This window comes from Stigmatopora argus, chromosome 21 (genome assembly GCF_051989625.1).
Source record: "Stigmatopora argus isolate UIUO_Sarg chromosome 21, RoL_Sarg_1.0, whole genome shotgun sequence".
In the NCBI taxonomy this organism is placed as follows: domain Eukaryota; kingdom Metazoa; phylum Chordata; class Actinopteri; order Syngnathiformes; family Syngnathidae; genus Stigmatopora; species Stigmatopora argus.
Window position 1 is genome coordinate 975,583 of NC_135407.1, and position 15,422 is coordinate 991,004.

The 15,422-nt window shown below is 39.7% G+C and overlaps 1 protein-coding gene across 3 annotated transcripts in view; it reads left to right on the forward strand.

Annotated features, from left to right (window-relative positions):
- Positions 1-15,422, forward strand: part of sdc3 (syndecan 3) — a 35,382-nt gene that overhangs the window by 12,428 nt on the left and 7,532 nt on the right. For 2 of the 3 annotated variants that reach the window (XM_077589973.1, XM_077589974.1), the window contains one exon: positions 12,308-12,401. In XM_077589973.1, coding sequence (XP_077446099.1) covers positions 12,308-12,401 — 94 coding nt within the window. The remainder of the gene's footprint in view (positions 1-12,307; positions 12,402-15,422) is intronic. The other variant, XM_077589975.1, reaches the window with a different exon arrangement.

The window sequence follows — 15,422 nt, forward strand, 5'->3', positions numbered from 1 at the left end:
ACAAGCACCCTCTGCCTCTTGTGACTCACACACCTCCTTCGCATTTTCGATTTTGAAGCTCTACGGCGAAAGCATCGATTACCCTCCTCGCCAGCGCCTCCGGCATCCCCCACCGTCCCCCCCCTTCGCACAAAGGGTCCGCAGGGGGGAGCGGACACATTTCTAAACCCCCTTTGAAAAGTTCCTTGGAAACGGCAAAAAAGTTGAAGCCACGCCCTCCCGCAGGTCCTGGCCTGAATGGCATCGTTGAGTCAACTCTCCTCCTAAATCTGCATTTAGCTTTGCCGTTGACCTACAAGCTAAACAGCTACGGCGCTAACTGCAGCATTTTTACACAATCGCACGTCGATACACACTCGCACTACCCACACTCGTAAGCGCAAAATAGTGCATTATTCAGCGTGGGAGCGCCGTTCGTGTCGCAAAGCATTTCTGGCTACGTCTCGGACGCTAACTCGCTAGCTCATTTTTCATATTACCATATTTTCTCGCATATAAGCCGTATTTGTAACAGAAAAAAATGATGACTGAATCAAGGGTGCGGCTTGTATGCGCACAAGAGTTACAGCGTGGCTATACTCTTTATCACCAGTAGATGTCAGCAAATTAACATTTACCATTCGGTGGTTATTTTCAGTTTTGCAGTAAGAAAACAATCATTACTGCATGAATTACTAACTTATGATATTCACCCTAATAATGTGCTTTTGATTCATACAGTATCTCAAAAATAAATAATTAAATAAATTATTTTTCTTAAGGTTAGCAACACATTTGTACTCCCTATTAAAACCATAAATATGGAGGTGAACATTTTCAATCGGGGTGCATATACGTGATAAATTGTAAAATTCGGCGATTTTAAAGGGCAACTTTTAGGGTGCGGCTTATATGTGGGGGCGGCTTATATGCGAGAAAATACGGTAAATGGCTCTTATTTGCGCGTTGTCCCTCAGAATGTGTAGATGGCTATTGAATACATCTAGACACAAATAGTGGCTTTCATTTAGCCGACGTCGCTAACGCACGCGGAGCTGCATGTTTCATAAGGTCATGCATAATGGAAGACCATTCCATGCAGGGAGGCCTAGTGTGTGTGTGCGCACACGTGTCTTCCTCTTCCCAGTGAGGACACCAAATGAGTTGGGAACATTTGAATGGTCCACATGGTGTTAATGTACCGGAAGCGCTGTATTTTTTTGGGGGGGGGGGACAAAGTTTACTGGACTATAAATCGGAACAGAAACAGATTGGGATTCCTGCGTTCTCCCATTCAAAAATTAAGAGTCTCATCCAATGCCTCGAGGTAGGAAAACAGTTGTCGGATCTATTTTTGACATCTTTATAGGTCGTATGTTCGGAAATCAAGGGTTCGATCTCAGGCTCCGGCCTTACTGTCACTTGAACGCATCATTTTTAGTGCATGCCCGGTAAATTCTGAGTTAATTATAGAACTTCGGAGCATTTCTGAAAGGGGCTTAAGTCGAGTTGAAGTTCTACTCATTTGAAAATGATTTTAGATGCACTCGTTTTTTGGGTAGTTTGGTTTTTACGTAATACATCAATTTTTCCGGCAAACTGGATCTTAGGCAAGTTGTTAGCGCATCGGCTTCACAGTTCTGAGGTTAAATCCCAGCTGGGTCCTCACTGTGTTTGCATATTCTCCCCGGGCTTGCGTGGGGTTTCCCCTGGTACTCTGGTCTCCTCCCACATTACAAAAACCTGCACGGTAGGCTGATTGAACGCTCTAAATTGCCAAATTGAACGGTTGTCCATATTTGGGGGGTCTGTGATTGGTTGGCCGCCAATTGAGGGCGTCCCCCACCTGGTGTCAGATTAGATTAGATAACTTTATTCATCCCGTATTTGGGAAATTTCATTGTCACAGTAGCAAGAGGGTGAGAATACAGACACAGCAAAAGACATTTTAAACATAAATAAATAGGTAATAAATAAGTTAATAAATAAATAAATATAAGTAAATAAATAAATAATAAATAAATTAAGTAATAAATTAATTGATAAAAATTTAAGTAAATATCTAAATAAAATACATAAATAGAATAAAAAGTATAAATAAAAAATAAAAATAAATAGTTGGTGTCAGACGTCAGTGTGGGTAAAAAATGCAATTGGTAATAAATCACAGGCCCAAAAAACTCATTAAAAAGGTCTGCAAAATGCGGTGCAAGAGAATGTGAGGAGATTTCAGCGGGAGGTTTTAGTGGAGCTGTAATATCCTCGCAAATGATGACACTTTGTGCTCTTAATCCCGTTGGATTGACAGATTAGTGTAACATCTGGATGCTAGGGTCATGAATCCGTCTCTGCACGATGCCCTACTATCACACCAGCACTTTTTCATCTCAGATTTATTGTACGTGTGTAGGTGATCGTCTCGGGGCTCCACCCCATTACGCCTGCGAGCCCACCGATGTGTGACGAAACAGTCAGGTGACCACCCGACCGCGTCCGCGGCTTCATCATACCGCCGTTCGCGCTAACACGCTAACGTCCTTCAGGGATGAACAGTTGATTGCAACTCGTGCCGTAAAATTGACATTGCATCGGCGGCGAAGGACAGAGAAACCGGGTTGTCACGGCAGCCATGTTTTGAGAATCGCGTCGCGGCGGCCATCTTCGGCGAGATTGCTCGGAAATAACCAATTTCTGGACATGGGCTATCTCATTTCTCGTCTGGAGTTTTGAAAAGCAGATCAAAGCCGGCACGAAGACGAGGACGAAGAGCCCAAGCGGGTTTTCAATTTGAATGTTTGCAAGTTAAACGAGTCGCTCCTTGAAGTGATCATCAGCGTCAGCCACTTAACGGGAATTTTAATTAACTGCCGGAAGATAAGAAGTTTCGGTAAAGTTGACGTGTCTGAAGTTAAAGGATGATAATGATAATGATTAAAGGATGATGTCATTTTAGAGGTGACTTTGTATCTTATCCTACTAACGCCCACGCACAAACAGCGCCACCACGTGGAATTTCTTGTCTAATTCGGGCGCATAGCCGCCCTCATTATAAGCACACACCTGCGGACTAAACTTACATGTAAATGCTCGATGGGTTACATTTTGGGCTGGACGGAAATGCTAACTAGCTAAAGGAGGAGAGAATTTAAACATTAGATTAGATAACTTTATTCATCCCGTATTCGGCAAATTTCATTGTCACAGTAGCATATAAAATAAATAAGCAAATAAATAATTAAATAAACAAATAAATAACGAAATAAATACACATAAATAAATATATACATATATAAATAAATAACTAAATGAATACATAAATAAATAAAAACATTAATAAATAAATGTTTAAATAAATGTGTGTTGCTGAAATATATATATATATATATATATATATATATATACATATATATATACATATATATATATAAATATACATATATATATATGTATATATATACGTATACATACATATATATAAATATACGTATAAATACATATATATATATTTATACGTATATTTATATATGTATGTATATATGTATATGTGTATATATGTATGTGTATATGTGTATATATGTGTATATATATATATATATATTTATATATATGTATGTATACGTATATATATGTGTGTATATATATATATATATATATATTTATATATATATATATGTATACGTATATATATGTGTATATATATGTATATGTGTATATATGTATGTGTATATGTGTATATATATATGTGTATATATATATATATGTGTATATATGTGTATATATATATATACACACATATATATGTATTTATATGTATATATATACATATATATACATATATACACGTATACATATATATATATAAATATACGTATAAATACATATATACATATATATAAATTAACATGTATATACATACACAGATGTACATGTATACATACGGTTGGTCTTAATGAATATGAATGTAAAAAAATGAAGTCTTTTCCTTTGTCTCCCTTTTCACCACTCTGCCAATTACAATTCCACATCATTTAGCTACCCGGTTTAGCGGAACGTAGCCTAGTTTGATTGACGGGAAAACGTTGCACGTTGATTTTCTGGCTGCCGCACACAAGCTTGTTTAGGAAGACTCGAGCGTGGAGCGTCGAAAACAAACACGCAACACATTAGTCTGAAGCACTAACACTTCCTCCCCTTTTAGTGCCAGATATATCTGAACATATTTTTCCCCTCATTCACCGCACTCAGGACCATCGCATTTCGCATTTTTTAAAGTGCTAATGAGCGTAAAACTGCACAGCGGGGTTCTTGATTTCAAACTCACACCCGTGACCCCCTGCTGCCAAAAACCCGAAGTTATCCTTACATTTTCTTACTGCGCGGAGTTTGGATAGTGAATATAAATATCGAGAATGTGCGACTCTTATACTTGTGCAGTTTAATTGCAAAGTTTGGGTATTCTTTCAGTGTCAGGAATAACTTAACTTGGAATAACTTGGGGAACATGGTATTGTCAAGAGTGGTTTGTTGGTTGTAGTGCATGTAGTGCATGGGTGTTATTGTAGTTTTGGTTTTGTTGTATGGGTCGAAAGTGAATTGAATTGAATGCTTTTATTTTCATTAAATGTACAGTATACCTTTGTTTTTGGTGGGGGTTACATTCCAAAAACAACCCCAATCAGCCTACCATGCATGTTTTTGGAATGTGGGAGGAAACCGGAGTACCCAGAGAAAAGCCACACAAGTGGACCGACCTGGATTTGAACCCAGGTCCCCCAATGTGAGGCCAACACGCTAAGCACTTAGTTGCCGGGCCGCATTTGTGATATTTATGTTCGTGCTTTATCTATTAATCCTTATAAAGCATGATTAATGGTTGTGTGTGTGTATGTTAAGATTCTCTCGCTACGTTTGTCCAAACCGTGCAATGTAGAGAGTTGATTTTTTTCAATGGTGGTCAGAAACAGCTGTCGGATCCTAATAGACGAATTGAATTGAATTTCTTCACCTTCTCTAAGTGTGTAAAGTCAATCTTTTATTTGTTAAACACCCATTTTTCAAAAGAGATTTTTTAAAAATAGCGCAACAATTGTCTTTTGGTTCAAAATAATATAAAACAACATTTGAGGGTATCTGATGAAAAATAGTTAGTCTGTCCTTTTTGTCTTATTTTAATCCAGGCTATATCGCACCAAAACTTTCCCTAAGAACATCACAAAAGTTATTCACCCAAACATTTCAAAATAATATATTTGCAAGGCAGAGAATATATTTCCCTTGTGGTTATCATAGCGCTGAAATTTCAGCGGTCCGCCGTAAATATTGTCGCTAGTGTGTTTTTGCGAGCCGTGCCGTGAGGCTATCTGTGCTAATCTGCGATGAAGGTGGCAGGTGTCTTAACGAGGCCATCACCTGCTAACCTACTCACACACACACACACACACTTTGACTCCCGCACACTCTATCCCCTCAATGGAAGTGTGCGAGGACACGGGTTGGCCGACGTCCAGACCACCGCGCCGGTTAGCGAGCGGTGAGACGAAGCGTAAAAAAGCCAAAGATGGAGGCAGAGCGGAGGTCACCGCCGATTGGCTCCGGGATTTACTGCGGGGGGGGAAAAAAAAATAGGGAAGATGGGCGCCCTACCGGCAATAAACAGGCGGCGTGGATTTTCTCTCGAGGGTTTGCCAGCTTGCCGCTAGTCTGGCGGTTTCGTGCGTTTCGTGCAGAAGAGCCGACGCAGCAGTCGGCGTGAATCAGCAATCTCTTTATGAGGCGTGGGCAGTCGTGTTAGAAATTTGCCACCTCAACTCCACGTGAACTTTTCATTACCTGCTTTAGGGTCGTCGTAATTCTCCGTTATTATTCTCAGGTCAAATAAACTATGGCAAACTGAGGGATTTCCCATCGTGTGGAAAGTTTTGCTGCTCCATGCAACAAAGTTGACTGGAGAGTAGTTCAAGTCAGAAGTTTTTTTTCCCCCCCAAGTACCCGAGCTTTAAAAGAGCCATTGTCGTTGAATTTTTTGGAGATTCATTTTAAAGTCTAAAAAGCAATAAATTATTCCAAAGGTAGAAAGAATATGGCCAAAATAGACCAAATATTTTATGCGTTATCTGAAGATTTCGATTTATTATTCACTAAATATCGCTGTTATGTGTTTCTAGATTTGAAATAAAATGCCTTTCCCCCTTTTTTAATAAATTGCCAGTTGTCGCCAAATTAGGACACTATGATGAGTTACTACTAAATTCAAAGCATGTCTTTTGATTAGGTGATGGGACATCTTAGGAGGATCTAGGCAAGGAAGATGATCTTTAAAACCTCCAGACAAAATGGTCCCCACCTTGTGGACTTCCCATGTGTGGCTCCAGTTTTTTTACCTAGGTCTACATTGTCTTGTGTGTCTTGTCTGTCTTGCCACCGCAATTAAGAAATTTCCCAAATACGGGATGAAATAAAGTTCTAATCTAATGTCAACTAGACAAATTGACTACATAAAATCAGTCAAATTTGGCCACTCGCCATTAAAGCCGAACTATAACACACATTTTCCCGTTATTTATTATCCTTGCGAACATGAAAATGTTCATTAAACCGAGTGTATCTCTTCACTCTCCAACACGGACTGAATGACAATAAACCCTTTCACTTTGATTATCACCCCAGATGTCGTTCATATTTGGGTATAAATGCCCAGGCACTCCCGCATAAAAGCCACCGAGTGTTCCCTTCTCAACGGCATGAACGTGACCTCGGCGTCCTTAATTGCATTTGTCCCCACCCTGGACCGTCCCCCCCACCGTGCGCCTGCATTTAAGAGTGTCGCAGATGGCGTCGCTATGCTAACGTAGCCCTCGCCGTTTGCGATATGAGGCGGAGAACTCTCAGATAACATCTCCCACATTAAAAAGGACAATTAACAATTTCTTTGTAGTCGCCCAATTGTGTGTGTGTGGGTGTGTTAGCGTAGCTTTTGTGCAAGCGAGAGCCTCTCAGGTTACCGACAAATCTATCTGAAGTCACTCGCAAGAAAACCCAGCATGATTTTAACAACAACAACAACAAATAGGATCTTTAGTTTTGATGCTATTCCGTTGTATGCTAATTTTAACATAGGCAATTTTTTGGCGGATTTTTTTCTGCACTCACAAATTAAATCGCCTTGTCACACAATGTAAAATGAGACGTCACGCGGTGGTGTCGGAGTTGTGCCGCTCTAGATCGCAATGTCAACGCCTCAGAGGACGCACCTGTGCTGGATAAACACCCCAAGCTTGAACAAAAGTTATTTTGGGTTTTTTTGTAGCAGGTTTGCAAGCGACATAGATAGGATCGTAACAATGTTTTCCGTTATTGGACATCGGGGGAGGGGTTGACGTTGATCAGGGGGAGTGTCTTAACTTGTGGAATGGGGGCGGGGCTTCATTGTGTGGGCTTCTTAAAGGGACAACGCATGTACATACAAACTCTTCTACACTCGCATGTCGGCTCAGTGAAACTGCTCATGGCCATTCTTGGCTTTTATTCATGCGTAGACCGTCTTGTTTTACCTTGTTTTGTCGCCGGTCTTTTGGTCGTCGGTCTTTTGGTCGCCGGTCTTTTGGTTGCCCGTTGTCGCGGTCCGGGCGACCAAAAGACGGCGACCAATCGACCGCACACGCCAAATTTTAACATCAAGGCCTACATGACCCAAAACATAACGTCCACATGCGTGGACGCCCGTTTTCTAAATTTCCCCAAATAGTCCCTTGCCCTACAAAGTGTTAACAACTCGGGGTGCAGAAAACTGTCTCCGCCTCTTGGCCGTGGCACGTCTTCACACGCTGCCAGGACGCAATCTGGCCGGGTTATCGTCCTTTTTTCACAAGTGGCGCTCGTGAAATTGAGGGCAGCCACCATCAGCGCCCCCCCTCCCCTCTCTAGGTTTCATCGGTGCAGTGGCGTCTCGTTGCGGTCGGTTAGCTATGCGGCGCGGGGCTGTTTATAGCTCGCCCGAACGCAGCGCTGGTTGGTCGCACTCACGGTGGATAAAAAAAAAAAACACACACACACGTGCACACACGTGCACACACAGTGACCACAATGAAAACCTATCATTATATCCCACTGCAACACACACTGTAATTAGATGCAGTGACGCATCGCTCTCTGAATTGACACCACAATATCAGCTCATAAATTGAACACGCCGGTGTGATGACATGGTGCTTTTAATCGCGTACGTGTGGGTGAAAGGGGGCGGGGCTTGAGAGTACCGTGGGGGCGCACATCCGCTTAAACACAGTCTGCATCCAACTCTGAAAATAGACCGGGGAGACTCTCAGCCGCCGTATGGCCTGGATTTAGACGTGTGTTTGTGTGTGTAAATGTGTATTCAAAAAGAGGGGGTGTCCTGGGGGTGACTTCTGGACCCCCCCTAGAGAGGTCTGTTAGTGGGGGAGGGGCGAGGTGGTGTTTATTTAAGCTTGCTGTTTTTAAAAGCACGCTGAGTCTAGATAAGGAAGATGAAAAGAAAGTGGGGCGTGTTTGGGGATGCTCAGTTTGGTGGCAAAAAAGCGGGTGTCAAGCTCATGTTTAAGTTGTTTTCATGTTATGTGTGGTCATGTAGGGCGGTGTTAGTGTGCGGGTGTGAGTGGTCGCCCCAGTCTTGCGACCCCCCTCTCCTAAAAAGATGGGATTGTGGGTGAAAGGCGAAGGTTGCCCCTAGCAACGGCCTTCGTTGTGAAATATTTGGATGGCGTACACACTGTTAGTACTTGTTTTTTTAAGTGGTTTCCCTTTACATATATTACGTCGGCAAAATATAGCTAGATCATGCGGTTGGGGTCACAATGGAGATATAATGTTCACATGAAAAGCTAAGTTTTTAGATTTTTTTATTGGGGATTTTGCCATCTAGAAATTCATTTGAATTGAATGGATAGAAGATGAAGTCCAATTTTAGGCCAATTTTGGGGATTTGATCCGACGTATTGGAAATTCAGTGCGATTATAATACGGCTGTTTAAAATCAGAACATTTTTGTAAATTTTTAAAGCAATGAAATTTCATTGCAGGTACAACTTGCCAAAGTTTAAAGTCACTTCTAACACAATTGAGAGGTTTGAAAAATAATGATAATAAATAGTCCAATGTTCTTACAAAAAAATCCTGTTTAGTGGAACCTGTAATACTACATAATTATCCAGACATTTAAAAAATTAAATATACATAATATTTTTCCCCTTTATCACTGCTAATCTTAATGCTAATACAGAATTTTTAACTAGTTCTACAATGTCTTCTGTGTCTGTCTTACTACTGCAACCAAGGAAATTCCCCAAATACGGGATAAAATAAAATTCTAATCTAATCTCGTAGATTAGCATCACCTAGCGGCATTTAACTCTCAAAACAATAAATATTTGCTAGATCCAAAACCAACCCTAGTGGCGAAAAGTCATAATTCAATGAATTTACTAATCCAACACACAAATATTACAATACGTAGTTACCAATGTGAAACTAGTTTATTATTTTAATTTCCGTATTAAAATTACATTTATTCAAACTAAAGTGAGTATCAAGGAAGGTTCCATTTGGTGGTCAAAACCTCAGTGATGTCTCCAGTTCAAAACACACTTGAAGTACAAGAGTACTTCTTCCCAACAAGGTGGCCCCGCCCCCTTTTCAGACCATCTACGGCGAGACGTGATGGAGTACCAAGGCGCTCAGGTTTCCAGCTTCCATTATGACTTTATTGGCTTTTAAAGGCTTCGGGTTTCCTGCGTCTGGAACCGTTGGCCGGGGAGGGAGGAGCTTCTCCTCCATTTTCATTTTTGCGCAATTAGCATCACACAAGTTAGTCGGTCGGGCCCACCACCAACCCCCACAGGAAAAGATTTAGATTTGCCGGCGAGATTAAAAAAGAAAAAAAGTGGGCTTTGGTCACATGCAATTACGTGCGTTTTCCAGCACCCCCAGCAAAACGCAAAGCTTGTTTTTTTTTTTGTACTTTTTGAGCTAATTAGTGGATAAACTACCAGGAAAGTTTTGGTATAAATAGGCCATTTTAAGTAAGTGACAACACTGGCTGCAGTGCATCATCAGCATAAAAAAATACTTAACTAATAACAGATTCTTGCTTTTTGTTAATCATTAAAAACATGGTCATATTCTGTAATGATGTTACCAGGCAGGTAGGATGGCATGGCGGACTTGTGCTTTTAGCATGTCTGCGTCATCGTTCGAAATTCAAGGTTTGAGTCTTGACTGTATTTCTTATTGTGCTTACATGGTATTTTTGCGCTATAAGGTGGCTCTGGATTATAGGGTGCAGTAGCAGTAGTGGTAGTGTTACGGTATTTTATTATACATCCACTAGTTGAATCTGTGGTTGTAGTAGTAGTATGAGTTTGTGTTATACATCCACTAAATGGATCTGTGGTAGGAATGGTAATAGTAGTAGGTGTTTGTGTTATACATCCACTAGATGGAGCTGTGGTAAGAGTGGTATTGGTAGTAGTAGTAGTAGTAGCAGTAGTGGTAGTAGTAGTAGTAGTAGCAGTGGTAGTAGTAGCGGTAGTGGTAGTAGCGGTAGTGGTAGTGGTAGTAGCAGTAGTGGTAGTACTACTAGCAGTAGTGGTAGTACTACTAGCAGTAGTGGTGGTACTACTGCTCTTTTAATGAGAAATGTACAACAATTTGTATTTCGATGTTATTTTGAAGTGAAACTTGACTTGTCTGCCTGGCCAAATGCTATTTTGTGTTCACATCGACCTTTACGTCATCAGAAGTTGAAGTCCACTCGTCCCGTACACCGTGCGGGTCACGTAATGTAACAACTGTGACCTTGCCATTTTACAACTTTTTTCTCCTAATATTTTGCTGAAAGTAGTTTTGTGTCAAGACATCGCCAAAAGTCTCAGCCGGTGAAATGAAACTTCCGGTTGACGTAACATAAAAGTAAGCAACAAATCGACTTTGCTCTCGTAATATTACGATTTTAATCCCGTTATATTACATAGTATGACTTAAATCGTGTAACACTACGACTTTATCATCTCGTAATACTATGACTTTAATCTCGTAATACTACAACTTTTCACCCGTAATATTGGAATGTATGACTTCAGCCTCGTAATATTGCGACTTTTGACTATTTTCATTTTCCTATTTTTTTTCTTTCTTGATTTGTTTACTAGATGTTCAGAAAGGCAACTTGGCTATCTTCTTTGGAGATTTGCTCAAACTGGTGACATTATATATATAAATGTATATGTTGTGTGTATGTGTATGTGTGTGTATATAAGTATTTTTATATATATATATATGCACAAAATATTTTTATTCATAAAAAATATAAATTATATATATATTTGTATATGTATGTGTGTGTATATGTGTGTATATATAAGTATTTATATATATATGCGTATATATATGTAAATGTATGTGTATGTGTATATATGCATATGTATATAAATGTGTGTATGTGTATATATGTATATATGCATATGTATGTGTATATATAGTACACATATATAAGTACCATGTTTGATGTTAATCAAACTACATTTTTTAATATATGTATATACATGTATATGTGTATATATATATACGTATATATGTATATATATACATGTATATATACGTATATATACATGTGTATATATATGTATATATACATGTGTGTATATATGTCTATATGTATATGTCTATATATGTATATATATATAAATATATATATATGTATATAATGTGTGTATATATGTATATATTGTCTATGTCATTTTTTGGTTATAGTTTTCAGAAAAACTGTTATGGTAATGGCTGACTATTTAACCTGTTTTCTTCATTTAACTCTTAATACTTCGACGTATTCATACAATAGATTAGGGCTGCTCATTCCGTTGATCGCGATCGACCAGTCGTTGGCCAAGGTACTATTGATAGTTGGCCTTGAGGAAAAAGCTGATGTGTTTGCTTCCATTTCCAGTGGACTATTTTGCTCATTGGTGTTTGCATTTGTAAAAATCCAAGTAAACGCCATTGGCGCCCCGCTAGCCTGCCCCGTGGTCATCCCGTGACATCCACCCAAAGCCTTTTGCTCTCATCCTCCCTTTTTATATTTCTAGTTTAAAAATGGCATCGAACAGTTGAAAAGTGAGCAGCGGCTCTCGCCGGCTCTGAAGCCGTGCCATTGGACGCTTTGGTTGACCGACTTTCTCCTCCGGAGTACCAGATGCTCCGCCGACCGCCGTCCGCCGTATCGCTTCCTGCCGAGAGTGCTTTGTCGTGTTAAGTGAAGTGACAAATGTCCAATGGAATTCTCCGCTCTTCTCTCAAGCAGGGGCAGACGTGGTCGCCCGTCGATGACGAAGGCTCCACGGGGGACGACTTCTACGACGACGAGGACCTCTACTCGGGATCCGGCTCTGGCTGTAAGTAGTAGTGCTCAAAATCTCCCATTTCAATCTGTCGCCTAAATGAAGAATATAAAGTCATTCTCATCTAAAACTTCTGTTTCACGTAACAACAAGAAAATGACTATCTCGTAACATCACAACTTTTTTACTCTCAATATGACTTTAATGGCCATATTTTGATTTTAACCCTGTGATAGTTTAATTTAATTCTCATAATGTTAAGATTTTTCTTAGTAGTAGTAGTAGTACTAATAGTAGTAGTAGTAGTACTAATAGTAGTAGTAGTACTACTAATTGTAGTAGTAATAGTAGTAGTAGTAGTACTAGTAGTAGTAGTAGTAGTAGTACTAATAGTAGTAGTAGTACTAATAGTAGTAGTAGTACTAATAGTAGTAGTAGTACTAATAGTAATAGTAGTAGTAGTACTAATAGTAGTAGTAGTAGTAGCAGCACTAATAGTAGTAGTAGTAGCAGCACTAATAGTAGTAGTAGTAGCAGCACTAATAGTAGTAGTAGTAGCACTAATAGTAGTAGTAGTAGCACTAATAGTAGTAGTAGTAGCACTAATAGTAGTACTAATAGTAGTAGTATTAGTACTAATAGTAGTAGTAGTAGTACTAATAGTAGTAGTACTAATAGTAGTACTACTACTACTATTAGTGCTACTACTACTACTATTAGTACTACTACTATTAGTACTACTACTACTATTAGTATTAGTACTACTACTACTATTAGTACTACAACTACTACTACTATTAGTACTACTACTACTATTAGTACTAATAGTAGTAGTACTAATAGTAGTAGTAGTTGTAGTACTAATAGTTGTAGTAGTAGTAGTAGAAGTAGTACTTATAGTAGTTGTAGTAGCAGTAGCAGCAGTAGTAGTGCTAGTAGCAGTAGTAGTACTACTACCCGGAGAAAACGCACGCAGGCCGGGGAGAACATGCAAACTCCACATAGGTGCACCGACCTGGATTTGAACCCCAGTCCTCTCACTGTGAGGCCGACGCACTAACCGCCCATCCACTGGGCCGCCCATTAATGACAATGAATGATTTGCAATGAGCCGCGGCACACCCGACCATCTCCAAGGGCACACTAGTGTGGGGCGGCCCGGTGGTTGGGAAAGAGCGCTCTAAAAAGCCACCCAGCCACCCGTCCCTCGGAGCGGCGTCCTAACCCAAAGCTTCCGATGCACAATTACCGCAAAGATGGACGGACGGACGGACACACCCGGTCAAACTCGACCACCTTCCTGAGATCTTATTTACTCTAATCAGATTAAAGTCCACGCAGATTAGAGCATCACGCACCTATTTGGCGCAGTCCATGTTGCTATTTGTCTGGCGTGCGTAGGAATTAGCCGATTAGCCTAAATCGCATTGCTGTAATTGGGCCTGATGTTCTGATCTGTGTGCTAACTAGCGTAGGACGCGTAACATAAAGTAACTTGGGAATAGGAATTTTATTACATCTGAAGTTGATCTGATACACTTTTTGGGCACACATTTGGAATAAAATACAAAGAATATACAATTGTACCTCTTTTACTCTTAAAGTTTTTATGGCGGTTGGAAATGAAATCTCCAAATGTACATTATTTATTGATTCTTTTTACTACTTACAGTTACTAAATGCCAGAATTTTGGTCTTGTATGGAGGTCAAAAAATAATTTGTCACTTAATCAAATGACATTTTTATATATATATATATATATATATATATATATATATATATATATATATATATATATATATATATATATATATATATATATATATATATATATATATATATATATATATATATATATAAAAATGTCATTTGATTAAGTGACAAATTATTTTTGTCTAATGTATCAAACCATACGTTTGCTGGTTTAGTGACCTCTAGTGGCCGCCCTACATTATTGATTGATGAAATAAAAGCACTGGCAAAAGTGACAAGAGAGGGAATTTATGTTACTTCATCATGAACTATTGTTTAAACGTTATACATCATCATCCAGCACCACTTCTAATTATTTAATTTAAAATTAATTAAGGATATAAGAGCTGGTTGAGTTTAATATCAGGAAAAAAATTTAATTTGCGCTCAATGATATTTAATCAGCCTGAAAATGACTATTTTGGCAGACTTTGAAAAGTTAACCAAAAGTAGTACAGGTAAACAACAATGCAAACAATGCACTTGAAAATAACATCGATCATTCTCCGTCTTAACAATGTTTACAAAAAAACCTTTGTTGGAAGGTTGTAATATTCACTATTCTAATGCAGTTACGATAACCAAATTTCTGGCATTAGCTTTTGTCAAAAATACGTTCATCCTTCCATTCATAATCGGCTTAGTCGTATTTGTGTCATGGTTGACGGTAACAAATGGAAAGGCATTGGGCTAAAAACAAAAGCCGTCTTGGTGGAGGTAATGAGAGCAGCGGAAACAGCCGCCTGGAAAATTGCTTCAAGTCTATCGGCGATGATACGGATCAGTCCGGCGGCGGCGGCGGCGGTCCTGACTGATTTTTGGGTTTTTTTTGACAGTGGCTCTATTGTCGGAGTCCATTTTGTAATATCCTCTCCTACTTGCATGCCTTTGTGAGCCCACATTCAATTTGCTCCTCTTTTAAGCGCCGCTCAAATGGAATGAAATCTACGCGGGGAAAATTAATCTCCTCTCTGTACTTGTTTAATACTCAGAAGCTCCTTTTCCGCCGCACTCCACCTCCTCGCTTGGCCACGGTTGTACTTCACGCCTCGATTGTTGCGAGGAAACCGGCGTAGTGCCGCAACTCCATTTTCATTGCATTTAGAAAAACTATAGCAAAAAAGGTATTTGGTAGTAGTGGTGGTGGTAGTAGTGGTGGTGGTGGTGGTGGTGTTTATGGTAGTGGTGTTGGTGGTGCTAGTCGTAGTGGTGGTGGTAGTCGTAGTGGTGCTAGTGGTGGTGCTGGTAGTGGTGGTAGTAGTGGTGGTTGTGGTAGTAGTGGTGGTGGTGGTGGTGGTGGTGGTAGTGGTAGTGGTAGTAAT